This window comes from Rhinopithecus bieti, unplaced genomic scaffold (assembly GCF_001698545.2).
Source record: "Rhinopithecus bieti isolate Rb0 unplaced genomic scaffold, ASM169854v2 scaffold_31514, whole genome shotgun sequence".
Classification (NCBI taxonomy): domain Eukaryota; kingdom Metazoa; phylum Chordata; class Mammalia; order Primates; family Cercopithecidae; genus Rhinopithecus; species Rhinopithecus bieti.
Genome location: NW_016813496.1, coordinates 351818 through 371487, shown reverse-complemented (window position 1 = coordinate 371487; position 19670 = coordinate 351818). Strand labels below are relative to the sequence as shown.

The 19670-nt window shown below is 39.2% G+C and overlaps 1 protein-coding gene across 1 annotated transcript in view; it reads left to right on the top strand.

The window, feature by feature from the left end:
* LOC108512965 (zinc finger protein 430-like) overlaps nt 1–19002 on the top strand; it is a 100831-nt gene extending 81829 nt beyond the window's left edge. The window contains 3 exon segments of the mRNA XM_017848534.1: nt 18137–18898; nt 18900–18979; nt 18981–19002. Of these exon segments, the coding sequence (XP_017704023.1) occupies nt 18137–18898; nt 18900–18979; nt 18981–19002 (864 nt within the window).
* The last annotated feature ends 668 nt before the right edge of the window (nt 19003–19670 follow it).

Genomic DNA, 19670 nt, shown 5'->3' with positions numbered 1-19670 from the left:
AAACTATCATCAGAGTGAACAGGCAACCTACAGAATGGGAGAAAATTTTTGCACTCTCCCCATTTGACAAAGGGCTAATATCCAGAATCTACAAAGAACTTAAAAAGATTTACAAGAAAAAAATCAACCCCATCAAGAAGTGGGCAAAGGATATGAACAGACACTTCTCAAAAGAAGACGTTTGTGCAGCCAATGGACACGTGAAAAGATGCTCATCATCAGTGGCCATCAGAGAAATGCAAACCAAAACCACAACGAGATACCATGTCACACCATTTAGAATAGTGATCATTAAAAAGTCAGGAAGCAACAGGTGCTGGAGAGGATGTGGAGAAATAGGAACACTTTTACACTGTTGGTGGGACTGTAAACTAGTTCAACCATTGTGGAAGATAGTGTGACGATTCCTCGAGGATCTAGAACTAGAAATACCATTTGACCCAGCCATCCCATTACTGGGCATATACCCAAAGGATTATAAATCATGCTGCTATAAAGACACATGCACACGTATGTTTATTGCAGCACTATTCACAATAGCAAAGACTTGGAACCAACCCAAAATGTCCATCAATGATAGGCTGGGTTAAGAAAATGTGGCACATATACAGCATGGAATACTATGCAGCCATAAAAAATCATGTCCTTTGTAGAGACATGGATGAAGCTGCAAACCATCATTCTGAGCAAACTATCACAAGGAAAGAAAACCAAACACTGCATGTTCTCACCTATAGGTGGGATTGAACAATAAGAACACTTGGTCACAGCGTGGGGAACATCACACACCTGGGCATGTCATGGGGTGGGGGAGGGAGGAGGGATAGCATTAGGAGATATACCTAATGTAAATGACAAGTTAACAGTTGCAGCACACCAACATGGCACATGTATACATATGTAACAAACCTGCATGTTGTGCACTTGTACCCTAGAACTTAAAATATAATAAAAGGCTGGGTGTGGTGGCTCACGCCTGTAATTCCAGCACTTTGGGAGGCCAAGGCGGGCAGATCACGAGGTCAGGAGATTGAGACCATGGTGAAACCCTGTCTCTACTAAAAATACAAAAAAATTAGCTGGGTACCGTGGCGGGCGCCTGTAGTCCCAGCTACTCGGGAGGCTGAGGCAGGATAACGGTGTGAACCCAGGAGGCAGAGCTTGCAGTGAGCTGAGATCGCACCACTGCACTCCAGCCTGGGTGACAGAGCGAGACTCCGTCTCAAAAAAAAAAAAAAGTATGATTTAAAAAAAAATTTTTTTTACCTTCTTGGTTAAATTGGTTTTGAGAAATTTATTATTTTAATACTATTATAAATAGGATTGTTTTCTTTCTCTATCAGATAGTTTAAGTGTATGGCACCATAACTTTTATGTTAATTTTATATTTTGCTAATTTACTGACTGTATTTATTAGTTTAGACAATTTTTTGTTGTTGTTCAAGACAGAATCTCACTGTGTCACCCAGGCTGGAGTGCAATGACGCAGTCTCGGCTCACTGCAACCTCCACCTCCTGGGTTCAAATGATTCTCCTCCCTCAGCCTCCCAAGTAGCTGGGACTACAGGTGCCTGCTGCCGTGCCTGGCTATTTTGTTTTGTTTTGTTTTGTAGTTTTACTAGAGACAGGGTTTCACTACGTTGGCCAGGCTGTTCTTGAACTGCAGACCTCATGATTTGCCTGCCTCAGCCCCCAAAAGTGCTGGGATTACAGGTGTGAGCCACCACGCCTGGCTTTTTACACTAATTTTAATGTACTGTTTATGTTTTTTTAATATAATAAGATCACACGATCCACAAAATGCAACTTTTTACTTATTCTCTTCAATTCTAATGGCTTTTCAAAATGTTTTTGACTAATTTTTGTGCCACACACTTTCAGTGCTACATTAAAGTAGGAACATTGACAATGGGCACATTGTTTTATATTGGTATCTGTGAATTTGCAGGAGCAAACAACTCCTTAGGTTTTGTAAACAGGTTTCAGGAGGTAAAGACCTTTTTCTGTTGTGTCCCTAGGTTGATGTTATGCCCTCTCCGTTTGTAGTGAAGAGGGGTTGTAGCTCAGTCATAAGACTGCTTGGTCTGCGCTAGCATCCACCTTTAGACGGTTTGTTACAAAGGGCTTGAGTAGTTGTAATTTCCGTTTTATTTCTGGACAGATTGAATGTTCTTTAAGACTTTGATCTGTAGGGCAGACACTAGGGCAGTTTCTGCAGTCGGCTTCATACATAATAGCCCTTATATCAGGATGTGAATGGGTTTGCCTTTCACTGAGTACCAGAGAGGATTTCCCCAGGTCACTGTGTAGATTTCTATTTAGGCAAAACTGGTCATGCACTGTGGCTGAGAGAGCTGGAACTGAGTCACTGAACTGCTTCAGGGACCACAGTAAAAACCAAGGTCTGTAGACCTGTCTGCATGGCTGCAAATGGGTGTCTTCCTCCAGGTCTCTGGAAGGGTGGGACCTCTCTTAGACTGTAACTGGGAGGAGTTTGGGATGGTTACAGAGTAACTTCAGAATTCTCTGTTGGACCAAGTTGGGTGGGCCATTTCTTGGTCTGTAGCCAATACCAGGGGTCCCGTAGTTTCCCACGTGAATAAGTGCCTGTCCTCTGAAAAAAAAAACAATCCTCAATCTTGGGCTTTAGCAGACTGTCACATCTCTCTCCCTGGGTCTCAAAGCTCTTCTAAAGGCATTTGCTTTGGAGATGGGATCTTGTTTATCATCCAGGCTGCTCTTGAAATCCTGGCCTGCAGCAATTCTCCAACCTCAATGTACCATGTAGCAGTCATTACAGACGTGAGCCTTGATGCCTGACTGTCTCATAAAGGCATTTTTTGTCAGGGATGACTGAAAATTTTTTTTGCTGTGGTGAAGATAATCCAGCACCTTTTGTTTTTTCATGTCACTGATGTTACTCTTTCCATACATTTTTACTTTCTATTTTCCATTTCAAACTTGTCTGTAATTTTAGATTTCACCATGTTGGCCAGGCTGGTCTTGAACTCCTGACCTCAGGTGATCTACCTGACTCGGCCTCCCAAAGTGCTGGGATTACAGTCAGGAGGCGAGTGCCTGGCCTCATTTTTTATTTTTATACGTTTCTCTGCAAATCATTAATTTTGCTTTCCTTTTCAAATTTAGGACAATATGCTAGAATGTACATGTTATGCCTGAAGTAAATTAGATAATTGGTAGGCACTCCATATTACTAGAATGGTTACTTAAGTTTGCTGCAGGTAAAAAGGATTTACAGGATTTTCACCCACTTTCTTCAGCATATATCTAAATGATAACATAATTTACTTCTAAATATTTGTTTACATATCAGAGGCTCTAACTCTAGTTTGAAAAATACAAGTTTTAGTTTAGCAGTGTAATGCTATTCTTTGCTTCTGAAATTGGATTACAGCAGTTTCATTTTGTGTAAGAATAGCATATATTTAAAACATAAAAATTATCACTGTTTTTACATGCTTATTTATTAAGTTTCTCATTAGTATATTCTATTTATAATTATACTGCATATTCTGTGAAATTTTACTGCCACATAGTGCATGCCAATTATTCGAAATACATGCCTTCCGTGAGTACACAGTCAAATATTGTAGTTATTCAGACAATTCTTTTTTAATGGTATATTAATATTGCATACCAGATTTTATGAGTAAACATGTCTGTTACTGTTGTGCAGTTTTCGTATTAGTGTTTTTTCAGTGTAGGTTTCTTAATATTAGCTTATTGTGTTTTTTAGTTTTTCTTATATAATTTTAGCCAATCTGCAATTCTGTTTGTATACTTTAAGTCAATGTGATGTTTAAGAGATAAATGAGCCATATGTCTGTCACAATCAGATTATATATGTGTGTGTTTATCTATAAATATGACCCCAATATTGGTTATGGCTTATCTTGTATATATTTTCTTAGCTGATTTTCAGTGGCTATTTTGTCTTGTCTAAGTGAGTAGACATGGAAATATTTTCATTATGTCTTATTTTCTCCCTGTGTCTAATGGTGAATATGTATTTCCTTTGTGTGAGAGAAACTCTTTTGTGATTTGAAGGTAATTTTTGAGAAGATCTGTAATTCAGTATTTTTTCCATTTTTCCTTTGGAAAAATTAATTGTTGTAAAAGCACATAACAGGCCTGGCGTAGTGGCTCACGCCTGTCATCCTAGCACTTTGGGAGGCCGAGGCGGGCAGATCACTTGAGATCAGGAGTTCCAGACCAGCCTGGCCAACATGGTGAAACCCTCTCTCTACTAAAAATACAAAAATTAGCTGGACATGGTGGCCTACATCTGTAATTCGAGCTACACAGGAGACTGAGGCAGGAGAGTCACTTAAACCCAGGAGGCAGAGGTTGCAGTGAGCCAAGATCACGCCACTGCACTCCAGCCTGGGTGACAGAGCGAGATTTCATCTCAAAAAAAGAGAAGAAAAAACAGTAAAAACACTTAACATAAAATTTAGCATCTTAAATCTATTTAAGTGCGCATTTCAGGGCCAGACATGGTGGTGGCTCACATCTGTAATCCCTGGATTTTGGGAGGCTAAGACAGGAGTATTATTTGAGCCAAAAAGTTTGAGACCAACCTAGGCAGCATCTGGAGATTCCCTCTCTACAAAAATTGTAAAAAATATCCAGGCATGGTGGTGTGTACCTGTGGTCCCAGCTGTTTGGGAGATTGAGGGGAGGATTACTTGACTCTAGGAGTTTGAGGCTGAAGTGAGGCATAATTGTGCCACTGCACTTCAGCTTGAGTGACAGAGTAAGACCCTGTCTCAAAGAGAAGCTGTAAATTTCAGTCGTGTTAAATATATTCACATTTTTATGCAAAAGACTTGTAGAAATTTTACATCTTGTAAACTAAAACTCAGTATCCATTTAAGTAACAAGAACCCATTTTACCCTCTCCCCAGCCCTTGACAAACACCCTTCCACTTTCTGTTTAAAGTGTGACTACTTAAGATATGTACATGGTGGAATCATATAGTTTTCTTTTTTTTTTTTTTTTTTTTTGAGACGGAGTCTCGCTCTGTCGCCCAGGCTGGAGTGCAGTGGCTGGATCTCAGCTCACTGCAAGCTCCGCCTCCCGGGTTTACGCCATTCTCCTGCCTCAGCCTCCTAAGTAGCTGGGACTACAGGCGCCCGCCACCTCGCCCGGCTAGTTTTTTGTATTTTTTAGTAGAGACGGGGTTTCACCGTGTTAGCCAGGATGGTCTTGATCTCCTGACCTCGTGATCCGCCCGTCTCGGCCTCCCAAAGTGCTGGGATTACAGGCTTGAGCCACCGCGCCCGGCCGTAATCATATAGTTTTCATCATTTTGTTATGGGCTTATTTCACATGACATAATATTTTCAAAGTTTATCTTAAAATGTGACAAGATTTCTTTGATAATATTTGATTTAATTATAATATTTGATAATCTTTGATTTCTGTGATAATATTTCATTGAATGTATATGTTACATTTTTGATGTGTTTATAAATTAAGAGACACCTTGGGTTGCTCTGCCTTTTGGCTTTTGTGAACTATGGATACAATAAAACATGGATGTTCAAATATGTCCCAGGTCCTGTGTTGGATATTTTGGAAATATATTCATAAGTGGGATTGCTCTATTTGATGATAATTCCATTTTTAATTATTTAAGAAGCATTTATAACATTTTAAAATAATGGCTGCATCCTTGTTTTCTACCAACAATCAACACAGGTTTTATTTTCATTGCATCATCAACAGATTTGGTGTTTTAAAAAAATGTAGAGTGGCCATTATAATGAGTGTGAGGCAATTTTGTTTTTTCATTTTATTGATTGATTGATTGGTTGATTGATTGTGATGGAGTCTCACTGTTGTCACCCAGGCTGGAGTACAGTGGCACAGTGGCTCACTGCAACCTCCGCCTCCCGGATTCCAGCAATTCTCCTGCCTTAGCCTCCTGAGTAGCTGAGATTACAGGCGTCCACCATCATGCCTGGCTAATTTTTGTATTTTTAGTAGAAACGGCGTTTTCACCATGTTGGCCAGGCTGGTCTTGAACTCCTGACCTCAGGTGATCCACCTGACTTGGTCTCCCAAAGTGCTGGGATTACAGTCGTGAGGCAAGCACCTGGCCTCATTTTTATTTTTATGTGTTTCTCTGCAAATCATTAATTTTGCTTTTCTTTTCAAATTTTTTTTTTCCCATTTGGGTATATTTTTTGATGAAAATTGTTTTTTCATTTCTTTTTTTTTCTTTTTTTTGAGACAAAGTCTTACTCTGTCGCCCAGACTGGAGTGCAGTGGCGTAATCTCGGCTCACTGCAAACTCTGCCTCTTGGGTTTAAGCGATTCTCCGGCCTCAGCCTGCCTCAGCTTGCCTCAGCCTCCCGTGTAGCTGGGATTATAGGTGCCTACCACCTCGCCTGGCTGATTTTTGTATTTTTAGTAGAGAGAGGGTTTCACCATCTTGGTCAGGCTGGTCTCGAACTCCTGACCTCGTGATCCACCCACCTCGGCCTTTCAAAGTGCTGGCATTACCTGAGTGAGCTACCATGCCCGGCCTTACTTTTTCATTTCTAAATAAAGTTATTCAACTTTATTGTTCAGTTTTAAGAGTTCATATATTTTGAATATTAACTATCACTTGTGATTTCCATATATTTTCACCCATTTCCTAGAAGACATTTTCAGTCTATTGAATTTTTTTTTAATGTGCAGAAATTCTGAAGTATAGTGTAGTTAAATATTTCTGTTCTTTTCTTTGTTGCATATGCATTTAATGTCATATCTTAGGAAATGATGCCAAGACCCACGTCAAGTTTTTTTTCCTGAGAGATTGGCTAGTTTTCATTTTTTCTTTTATGTCTAAGCATTTTATTTGAAATACTTTTTGGCCAGGCACAGTGGCTCACGCCTATAATCCCAGCACTTTGGGAGACTGAGGCGGGTGAATCACTTGAGGTCAGGAGTTGGAGACCAGCCTGGCCAATATGGGGAAATCCCATCTCTACTAAAAATAGAAATATTAGCCCAGCGTTCTAGTGCACACCTGTAGTCCCAGCTACTCGGGAGGCTGAGGCATGAGAATTGTTTGAACCCGGAAGTTGGAAGTCGCAATGAGCTGAGATCGTGCCCCTGCACTCCAGCCTTGGTGACAGAATGAGACTCCTACTCAAAAAAAAAATATATATATATATATATAGGCTGGGTGCGGTGGCACACGCCTGTAATCCTAGCTTGTTGGGAGGCCATGGTGGGTGGGTTACATGAGGGTCAGGAGGTCGAGACCAGCGTGGCCAATATACAGTGAAACCCCCTCTCTACTAAAAAATACAAAACTTAGCTGGACGTGGTGGCACGTGCCTGTAGTTCCACCTACTTGGGAAGCTGAGACAGGAGAACCACTTGAATCTGGGAGGTGGAGATTTCAGTGAGCCGAGATCACGTCACTGCACTTCAGCCTGGGCAATAGAGTGAGACTCCATTGCTCAAAAAATCAGTCAATCAATCAATCAAATCAAATAAGGCCGGGCACGGTGGCTCATATTTGTAATCCCAGCACTTTGGGAGGCCGAGGCGGGCAGATCATGAGGTCAGGAGTTCGAGACCAGTCTGACCAACATGGTAAGACCCTATGTCTACTGAAAATGCAAAAATTAGCTGGGCATGGTGGTGGGCGCCTGTAATCCTAGCTACTCAGGAGGCTGAGTCAGGAGAATCACTTGAACCTGGGAGGCGGAGGTTGCAATGAGTCGAGATCACGCCATTGCACTCCAGCCTGGGTGACAGAGCAAGACTCGGTCTCAAAAAAAAAAAAAAAAACCAACAAATATTTTTTATATATGGTTCAAGGAAATGATTCAACTTTATTTTATCAGTGTTACCCAGTTTATGGCATTATTTTTTGAAAAGATTATCTCTTCTCTGTTGTGTGCTCATGGCAACTTTGTGGAAGATCATGTAATCATATACAGAAGGCTTCATTTCTGGGCTCTCCACTATTTTTTTCATCTGTTTATCTGCCTTTGTGTCAGTACCATACTGTTTTTGTTATTTTAGTTATTTTTTTTTTTTGAGACGGAGTCTAGCTCTGTTACCAGGCTGGAGTGCAGTGGTGTGATCCCAGCTAACTGCATCTCTGCCTCCTGGGTTCAAGTGCTTATCCTGCCTCAGGCTCCTAAGTGGCTGGGATTACAGACATGCACTGCCACGCCCAGCTAATTTTTGTATTCTTAGTAGAGACGGGATTTCACCACGTTGGCCAGGATGGTCTTGATCTCCTGACCTCATGATCCACCCACCTCAGCCTCCCAAAGTGCTGGGCTTACAGGCATGAGCCACCACACCTGGCCTATTTTAGCTTTTAATATGTTTTAAAATTTGGAAGTATAATGCCGCTTTGTTCTTTTTCCTGGATGTTTGGCTGGTTGTAGTTCATAATCAAATTTTTAAATTTTAGACAAGATTTCTTTTTTTTTTTTGAGACGGAGTTTCGCTCTTCTTGCCCAGGCTGGAGTGTAATGGTGCTGTCTCGGCTCACTGCAACCTCTGCCTCCCGGGTTCAAGCAATTCTCCTGCCTCAGCCTCCCGAGTAGCTGGGATTACAGGCATGTGCCACCACGCCTGGCTAATTTTGTATGTTTAGTAGAGACTGGGTTTCTCCGTGTTGGTCAGGCTGGTCTCGAACTCCCGACCTCAGGTGATCTGCCCACTTCAGCCTCCCAAAATGCTGGAATTATAGGTGTAAGCCACCGTGCCTTGCCATACATGAGATTTCTGTAATGAAACTGTACTACTGGAATTTTTAAAGAGCTTATATTGAATTTGTTTACCACTGTAGTTTGTATTGACATCTTAACAAAATTAATTTTATTGACCATTGAACAAAAGTATGTTGGAGAGTGTCTTTTATTTTATTTTATTTTTTTTTAGAGACAGGGTTTTCCTATGTTATCCATGCTAGTTTTGAACCTCTGAGCTCAAGCAACACCCTTTTTGTATGGTCTGCTGAGCTATGAGCTAAATAAACCTTCTTTCTTTATAAGTTATACACTCAGGTATTCCTCTTTATGCAAAATAGCTAACAACAGTCTATAATGTCTGTTTTCTGTTTTCTTATTGATCTTTTATCTGAATTTTCTGTTTATTATTGCAAATGACGTCTTGATCTCTACAATTTTGTTGCTATGTATTTCTTGCTTCACCTTTGCCAAAATTTGCTTTATATATTTTGGAACCCTCATGTTAAATATACATATACATATACATATAAATAGATATGATAGTTATAGATTCCTGGTAAATTGACCCATTTGACCATTATATAATATCGTGTTTGTCCTATGCTAGTACTTTACTTAAAACATATTGTATCCAATATAATAATTACCACCTCACCCAATTGTGGTTACTACTTGCATGGAATACAGACTTTTTCCATTCTGTTACTTTCAACCTATTTGACTCAATGCTAAATCGAGTCTCTTATAGACAGCAAATTGTATGCTTTTTAAGTTAAGCCACTAAGCCATCTTATTTTTTTCTTTTTATAAATTTATTTATTTTTGAGATAAAGTCTCACTCTGTCAACCAGGCTGGTTTGCAGTGGCATGATTACGACTCACTGCAGCCTTAACCTCCCAAACTCAGATGATCTCATTTCAGCTTCTTGAGTAGCTGGGTTGCAAATATTTGCCATCCCTAGCCCAGATAGTTTTTTGTACCTTTTTCTGTAGAGACAGTTTTTTGCCCTGTTGTCTAGGTTGATCTCAAACTCCTGAGTTAAAGTGATCAGATTCCTCAGCCTCCAAAAGTTCTGAGATTATATTTTTAAATAAGTAGTTTAATTAATTTATATTTAAAATGACTGCTTAAAGATATAAAGTTACTATTACCAGTTTCATTTTTTAAAATTTAATTTAATGGGCCGGGCGAGGTGGCTCACGCCTGTAATTCCAGCACTTTGGGAGGCCGAGATGGGCAGATCACAGGGTCAGGAGATTGAGACCATCCTGGCTAACACGGTGAAACCCCGTCTCCACTAAAAAATACAAAAAATTAGCCAGGCGTGGTAGCGGGCGCCTGTAGTCCTAGCTACTCGGGAGGCTGAGGCAGGAGAATGGCATGAACCCAGGAGGCAGAGCTTGCAGTGAGCCGAGATCGCGCCACTGCACTCTAGTCTGGGTGACAGAGCGAGACTCCGTCTCAAAAAAAATAAAATAAAATTTAATGTAATTTTATCTCAGGATACATGTGCCGGATGTGCAGGTTTGTTACATAAGTAAACGTGTGCCGTATGGGTTTGCTGCACCTATTAGCCCCTCACCTCAATGATAAGCCCTGCCTACATTAGCTATTTATCCTGATGCTCTCCCATCCCTGCAACAGACCCCAGTGTGTGTTGTTTCCCTCCATGTGTCCATGTATTCTTATTGTTCAGCTTCCACTTATAAGTGAGAACATGTGGTGTTTGGTTTTCTGTTCATGTGTCAGTTTGCTGAAAATAATGGCTTCCAGCTCCATCTCTGTCTTTGCAAAGTACATGATCTTGTTCCTTTTTATGACTGCATAGTAGTCTATGGTGCATATGTACCACATCTTCTTTATCCAGTCTGTTACAGATGGGCATTTGGGTTGATGCCATGTCTTTGCTATTGTGAATTGTGCTGCAATGAAGTTACACATCCATGTATCTTTATAATAGAATGATTTATATTCCTTTGGTATATACTCAGTATAATGGAATTGTTGGATCCAATAGTATATCTGGTTCCGGGTCTTTGAGGAATTGCCATACTGGCTTTCACAATGGCTGAACTAATTTACATTCCCACCGAAAGTGTAAAAGCATTTCTATTTTTCCATGGCCTCACCAACATCTGTTGTTTCTTGACTTTTTAGTAATCACCATTCTGACTGGCGTGAAATGGTATCTCACCGTAGTTTTGATTTGCATTTCTTTAATGATCACTGATGTTGAGGTTTTTTTCATGTTTGTTGGCCACATAAATGTCTTCTTTTGAGAAGTGTTTCTTGTTCTTTGCTCACTTTTTAATGAGGTTCTTTGTTTTATTCTTGTAAATTTTTTTAAGTTCTTTGTAGACTCTGGATATTAACCTTTGTCAGATGGAGAGATTGCAAAAATGTTCTCCCATTCTGTAGACTGTTCACTTTGATGATAATTTCTTTTGCTGTGCAGAAACTCTTTAATTGATACCATTTGTCAATGTTTGCTTTTGTTGCAACTGCTTTTGACACTTTCATCATGAAATCTTTGCCCATGCCTATGTCCTGAATGATACTACCTAAATTTTATTTTAGGGTTCTTGTAGTTGGGTTTCAAATTTAAGTCTTCAATTCATCTTGAGTTAATTTTTGTATAAGTGTAAGAAAGGGGGTCCAGTTGCAATTTTCTGCCTATGGCTGGCTAGTTCTCCCAGCACCATTTATTAAAAGGGAATCCTTTTCTCATTGCTTGTTTTTGTCAGGTTTTTCAAAGATTAGATGGTTGTAGATATGCAGTCTTATTTCTGAGTTCTCTACTCTGTTCCATTGGTCTACATGTCTGTTTTTATTGTTAGTTTGTTTTTTGAGACGGAGTCTCGCTCTGTCACCCAGGCTGGCATGCAGTGGTGTGATCTCGGCTCACTGCAAGCTCCGCCTCCCGGGTTCACGCCATTCTCCTGCCTCAGCCTCCCGAGTAGCTGGGACTACAGGCACCCGCCACCATGCCCGGCTAATTTTTTGTATTTTCTTTAGTAGAGACGGGTTTCACCATATTAGCCAGGATGGTCTTGATCTCCTGACCTTGTGATCCACCCACCTCGGCCTCCCAAAGTGCTGGGATTACAGGCGTGAGCCACCGCGCCCGGCCTGTGTGTCTGTTTTTATACCAGTACCAGGCAACTTTGGTTACTATAGCCTTGTAGAGTAGTTTGAAGTTGGATATCATGATGCCTCCAGCTTTGTTCTTTTTGCTTAGGATTCTCTTGGCTATAAGGGGTCTTTTGGGGTTTCATATGAATTTTAAAATAGTTTTTTTTTTCTAATTCTGTGAAGAATGTCAGTGGTAGTTTAGTCAGAATAGCATGGAATCTATAAATTACTTCGAGCAGTATGGCCATTTTTACAATATTGATTCTTTCTGTCTTTTTCATTTGTTTGTGTCCTCTGTGGTTTTCTTGTGCAGTGCTTTGTAGTTCTCCTTGAAGAGGTATATCACTTCCCTTGTTAGCTGTATTCCTTGGTACTTTATTCTCTTCGTAGCAATTGTGAATGGGAGTTTATTCATGATTTGGCTCTCTGCTTTTGTTGGTGTATTGGAATGCTTGTGATTTTTGCACATTGATTTTGTATCCTGAGGCTTTGCTGAAGTTGCTTATTAGGTGAAGAAGATTTTGGGAAGAGAGAATGGGGCTTTCTAGATCCAGGATCATGTCATCTGCAAACATGTCATCTGCAAGCTTCTGCAGACAGAAAGTTTGACTTCCTGTTTGAATACCGCTTATTTATTTCTCTTGCCTGATTTCCCTGGCCAGAAACTTCCAATACTATGTTAAATAGGAGTGGTGAGAGGGCATCCTTGTCTAGTGCTAGTTTTCAAGGGGAATGCTTCCAGTTTTTGCTCTTTTAATATATTGGCTGTGGGTTTGTCATAGATAGTTCATATTATTTTGAGGAATGTTCCATGAATACCTAGTTTATTGAGAGTTTTTAACATGAAGGGATGTTGAATTTGATCGAAGGCCTTTTCTGCATCTATTGAGATAATCATGTGGTTTTTGTCTTTAAATCTGTTTATGTGATGAATTATGTTTATCGATTTTTGTATGTTGAACCAGCCTTGCATCCCGGGAATAAAGCTGACTTGATTGTGGTGGATAAGCTTTTTGATGTGTTGCTGGATTCAGTTTGCAAGTATTTTATTGAGAATTTTTGTACTGATGTTTATCAGGGATATTGGCTTGAAGGCTTTTTTGTTTGTTTTCTTCTGTTTCTCTGTTATATATCTGCCATGATGCTGGTCTCATAGAATGAGTTAAGGAGAGGCCCCTCCTTTTCTGTCATTTGGAATAGTTTCAGAAGAAATGGTACCAGATCCTCTTTGTACCTCTGGTAGAATTCAGCTATAAATTCATCTGGTCCTGGACTTTTTATGGTTGGTAGGCTATTGACTATTTGTTACCACATCTATTTCAGAACTTGTTATTGGTCTATTCAGGGATTCAATTTCTTCCTGTTCAGACTTGAAAGGATGGATGTGTCCAGGAATTTATCCATTTCTTCTAGGTTTTCCAGTTTTTGTGCATAGAGGTGTTTATAGTATTTTCTGAAGGTTGTTTTTATTTCTATGGGGTCATTGGTGATATCCCCTTTATCATTTTTTATTGTCTATTTCATTCATCTCTATTTTCTTTATTAGTCTAGCTAGCATCTATTTTATTAATTTTGTCAAAAAAAATCTCCTGGATTCATTGATTTTTTTTTTTTTTTGAAGGGTTTTTTGTGTCTCTATGTCCTTCATTTCCAGTCTGAATCTGGTTATTTCTTGTCTTCTGCTAGCTTTAAGGTTTGTTTGCTCTTGGTTTTCTCGTTCTTTTAGTTGTGATGTTAGGGTGTCCATTTGAGGTCTTTCTGGCTTTTTCATTTGTGTATTTAGTGCTATAAATTTTCCCATCAACACTGCTTTAGCTGTGTGCCAGAGATTCTGGTACATTGTCTCTTCATTCTCATTGGTTTCAAATAATTTTTTGATTTCTGATTTTTTTTTTTTTTTTTTTTTGAGACAGAGTTCTTCTCTTGTCACCCAGGCTGTAGTGCAGTGGCGCGATCTCGGCTCACTGCAACCTCCGCCACCCAGGTTCAAGTGAGTCTCCTGCCTCAGCCTCCTGAGTAGCTGGGATTACAGGCACCCACCACCACGCCTGGCTAATATTTTGTATTTTTAGCAGAGATGGTATGTTTCACCATGTTTGCCAGGCTGGTCTCAAATCCTGACCTCTAGTGATCCACCCACCTTGGCCTCTAACTGAGACCATCCTGGCCAACATGATGAAACCCCATCTCTACTAAAAATACAAAAAATTAGCCGGGTGTGGTGATGCGTGCCTGTAGTTTCAGCTACTGGGGTGGCTGAGGCAGGAGAATCACTTGAAGCCAGGAGGCAGAGATTGCAGCAAGCCAAGATTGCACTACCGCACTCCAGCCTGGTGACAGAGCGAGACTCCGTTTAAAAAAAGAAAGTGCTGGGATTACAGGTATGAGCCATCACGTGCCTGGTGAATTTCTTACTCTTTAGTTTTAATTTGATTTCATTGCAGTCTGAGAGAATGTTATGATATCAGTTCTTTTGCATTTGCTGAGAAGTGTTTCACTTCCACTTATGTTATCAGTTTTTTTCTTTTCTTTCTTTCTTTTTTTTTTTTCTTGAGAGTCTTACTCTGTTGTCCAGGCTGGAGTGCGATAGCACGATCTCAGCTCACTGCAACCTCCACCTCCCGGGTTCAAGCCATTCTCCTGTCTCAGCCTCTTGAGTAGCTGGGATTACAGGCGCATGCTGCCACGCCTGGCTAATTTTTTGTATTTTTAGTAGAGATGGGGTTTCACCATGTTCCCCAGGCTGTACTTGAACTCCTGAGCTCAGGCAATCCACCCACCTTGGCCTCCCAAAGTGCTAGGATTACGAGGTGAGCCATCGTGCCCAGCCATGTGATCAATTTTAGAGTAAGTGCCATGTGGAACTTAGAAGAATGTGCATTGTGTCGTTTGTGGCTGAGTTCAAGGCTTGTTACTTTTCTGTCTCAATGATCTGTCTAATATTAACAGAGGGGCATTAAAGTCTCTCACTATTATTATGTGGAAGTCTAAGTCTCTTTATAGTTCTCTAAGAATGTGTTTTATGAATCCAGGTGCTCCTTGAATTCATCTTTTTACCATTATGTAATGCACATTGTCTTTTTTGACCTTTGTTGGTTTAAAATTTATTTTGTCAGAAACTATGATTGCAGGCCGGGCGTGGTGGCTCACGCCTGTAATCCCAGCACTTTGGGAGGCCAAGGCAGGCAGATCGTGAGGTCAGAAGATCGAGACCATCCTGGCTAACACAGTGAAACCCTGTCTCTACTAAAAATACAAAAAATTACCTGAGAGTGGTGATGGGCACCTCTAGTCCCAGGTACTCAGGAGGCTGAGGCAGGAGATGGTATGAAACCAGGAGGCGGAACTTGCAGTAAGCTGAGATCGCACCACTGCACTCCAACCTGGGCAACAGAGTGAGGCACCACCTCAAAAATAAAAAAGGAACTATGATTGCAACCCCTGCTTTTTTTTCTGCTTTTATGTGCTTTGTCAATTTTCCTCCATTCCTTTACTTTGAGCCTACACTTGTCTTTTTATGTGAAATGGGTCTCTTGAATACAGCACACAAATGGGTCATGACTCTATCCAACTTGCCCTTCTGTGTCTTTCAATTGAGGCATTCAACCTATTAGATTTAAAGCTAATCTTGTTATGTGTGATTTCGATTCTATCCAAGTGGTGCTAGCTGCTTATTTTGCAGAGTCATTGATGTAGTTGTTTTATAGCATCGTTCATCTTTGTACTTCACTGTGTTTTTGCAGTGGCTGGTAATGGTTTTTTTCTTCCCATATTTATTGCTTCTTTCATAGCTGTATCTAGTAAGGCAGGCCTGGTGGTCATGTATTCCTTCAGCATTTGCTTCTCTGAAAAGAATTTAATTTTTCTCTGCTTTTGAAGACTTAGTAATGTTATTTTATTGTTTTATTTGATTCTTGTATCTTTGTTCCTCATTTTCTCTTTTTCTTTGTGTCTTTTTTATACTTATCTTGATATACTTTTACTTCTTTCTTATTTTGTTTTATGTATCTATGCAGATATATTCTTGATGGTATATTGGGAATTATATAAAACCTCTAAAAGCTACAACAGTGTATTTTAATCTGGTAAAAAATGAACTTCAGCTGGATTCATAAATTTTTTCTCATTATATCTGCCCTCAAATTTGTCATTTATGTTGCTAATCATATATTTTGTTGTATATTCATTAACAAATGTTTATAATTATTTCTATTCTTCTACCTTTCAAATTTTAGAGAATAAATAAAATGTTTTGTGCCATATTATTATAATGCTAAGAAATTCCATTTTTGTGTATGTGCATTTTTTCCCCAGAAAATAATGTATTTTATATGATATAATTATTTATAAAATTATTTTGTTTAATCATATTATTTTCAGTAGAAGCAACTGCTTTCAGCATCTTTTATGTTTAGGGCATATGAAGTGCCAATGTATTTTTTCAGAATTTGGTTGTTTTGAAAGTTTTTTTCTTTTATTTGGCAGGACTGTTATTATTCTGACTTGATAGCTATTTTTTTTTAGGACTTTGACTATATCACACAGTTTCCTTCCGGCCTGCAAAGGTTTTGTTGACAGTTCACTGACTATATTATAAGACTATGCTTGTAAATGACACAGCATTTTTATCTTGCAGCTCCATTCTCTTCTTGTCTGTGGCTTTTGAAATCGTGCTTATATATGTGTTTGTTATAAATATCTTTGTGTGTATCCTAATTGTTTGTTGAGCTTCTTCATTTTGACATTTTTTCTTTCAGAATTTTTGAGTTATATTTTCTTTTGATATATTTTACCTTTTGCAATTTGTTTTTTTGGATATTTTGAATATTTTTTTCTTATCCTCAGTTTTTTCTGATTTTCTATAGTTCTCTGTATTCCTAATTTACTCATTGAGTATTCAATTTATTTTTAATTTCTAAAATTAATATATACTTTTTTTGTTTCTTTCTGACAATTTGGTATTGTTGATAGAACCATTTTGCCCTATTTTGTACTCTTTGTAATCTTTGATTAAAATTTGGGCATTAAAGCTACCTGACACAATTTTTATCATGTAGCTTTCTCCTGGCATAGTCTGAAAACAGTTATCTCGGTTAGAGATCCTGGGAGATTCTCAAACATGTTCTTAGAATGTATCTTGTCTAAAATTTTGTGTTTACATTTTAGTTAAAGGAGTTTATTTCTGCTTCATCTTCATCAGTAACCATTTGCTATATCTGTTTTCTGTCTGTTGTACTGCAGTCTCTCTGCTGCTGTAACATTTACTGTTGGTCTCAGCAGACCCAAACTGTAATTCTAAAATATACCACCATTTTTTTCAGCACTTTATGTTATGAGAGACCAGTTTCTGGAAAGGCCCCAAGGAGCAAGTAGTGTAGATGTATGTGCCAGTATTGTATTTGTTTATTAAAAATAAACCAGGCCGGGCGCGGTGGCTCAAGCCTGTAATCCCAGCACTTTGGGAGGCTGAGACGGGGGGATCACGAGGTCAGGAGATCGAGACCATCCTGGCTAACACGGTGAAACCCCGTCTGTACCAAAAAATACAAAAAACTAGCCGGGCGAGGTGGCGGGTGCCTGTAGTCCCAGCTACTCGGGAGGCTGAGGCAGGAGAATGGCGTGAACCCGGGAGGCAGAGCTTGCAGTGAGCTGAGATCCGGCCACTGCACTCCAGCATGGGCCACAGAGCGAGACTCCGTCTCAAAAAATAAATAAATAAATAAATAAATAAATAAACCAAAAGTTAGCAATTTACGTGGAAAGGCACTATGTTATATTGGGGAGTAGGAAGAACTGTGTTGGGTAAATGTAACAGACTTTTCTTTTTCTTCTGTGTCTTTGCATTCCTGTGTACTCACCTGGGGAAATTTACACAGTTATTTATAAGTTTTCCTCATGCATTTTAGTCAGTATGTTTTTATTATATTTATATGTCTATGAAGGATTTAGGGCCTGTGGTATTTTATTATGGCATCTTGCTTATGTAGTTTGTATAATATAGGTTAGATTTGTAAAGTATGTTTATCAGAGTCTAGTAAATTGAATAATTTGTTGTTTTTGTTTATTTCAGCTATGTGTTCTTATTTTACCAAAGACCTTTGGCCAGAGCAAGACACAAAAGATTCTTTTCAACAAGTGATACTGAGAAGGTACAGAAAATGTGAACATGAGAATTTACAGTTAAGAAAAGGCTCCGCAAGTGTGGATGAGTGTAAGGTGCACAAAGAAGGTTATAATGAACTAACCCAGTGTTTGACAACTACTCAGAGCAAAATATTTCAATGTGATAAATATGTGAAAGTCTTTCATGAAAATTTAAATTCAAATAGACATAAGACAAGACATACTGGAAAGAAACCTTTCAAATGTAAAAAATGTGACAAATCATTTTGCATGCTTTTACACCTAAGTCAACATAAAAGAATTCATATTAGAGAGAATTCTTACCAATGTGAAGAATGTGACAAAGTCTTTACGTGGTTCTCAACCCTTACTAGACACAAGAGAATTCATACTGGAGAGAAACCCTACAAATGTGAAGAATGTGGCAAAGCTTTTAAGCACTCTTCAACCCTTACTACACATAAGATGATTCATAGTGGAGAGAAACCCTATAGATGTGAAGAATGTGGCAAAGCGTTCTGCCATTCCTCACACCTTACTACACATAAGATAATTCATACTGGAGAGAAGCCCTACAAATGTGAAGAATGTGGTAAAGCTTTTAACCAATCCTCAAACCTTAGTAAACATAAGATAATTCATACTGGAGAGAAACCCTACAAATGTGAAGAATGTGGCAAAGCTTTTAACCGATCCTCAAACCTTACAACACATAAGAGAATTCACACTGGAGAGAAACCCTACAAATGTGAAGAATGTGGCAAAGCTTTTAGCCGATCCTCAAACCTTACTAAACATAACATAATTCATATTGGAAAGAAATCTTACAAACGTGGAGAATGTGGTAAAACCTTTAACCAGTCCTCAACTCTTACTAAACATAAGAAAATTGAACAGGACGTGGTGGCTCACGCCTGTAATCCCAGCACATTGAGAAGACGAGGCGAGCAGATTGCAAGGTCAGGAGTTCAAGACCAGCCTGGCACATGGTGAAACCCTGTCTCTACTAAAAATACAAAAATTTGCTGGGTGTGGTGGCGGGCACCTGTAATCCCAGCTACTCAGGAGGCAGAAGCAGGAGAATCACTTGAAGCTAGGAGGCACAGGTTGCAGTGAGCCGAGATCGTGCCATTCTACTCCAGCCTGGGCCACAAGGCAAGACTCTGTCTCAAAAAAAAAAAAAAAAAGGAAAATTCATCCTGGAAAGAAACCTCATAACTGTGAAGAATATGGCAATGCTTTCAACCAGTCCTTGAATCTTATTAAAGAAAATAATTCATACTGGAGAGAAACTCTACAAATGTGAAGAATGTGGCAAAGCCTTTAACCAGTCCTCAAACTCTTACTAAGCATTAAAAAAATTCATACTGTACAGAAACCCTATGAGGGTGAAAAACATGGCAAAGCCTTTAACAAGCTTTCAGTTCTTAACAGACATAAGATAATTTATACTGGAAAGAAATTCTACAAACAAGAAAGATGTGGCAGTGCTTTTGACAACACCTCAAACTTTTCTAACCATAAAAGAAATTATGCTGGTGAGAAATCTTAGAAATCTGAAGAATGAGACAAAGCCTTTAAATGGTTGTCACATTTGATTGTAGGTAAGATAATTCATATAGAGAAAACAACTACATGTGTGAACAATGTGGCAAAACTTAACCAATGCTCACACCTT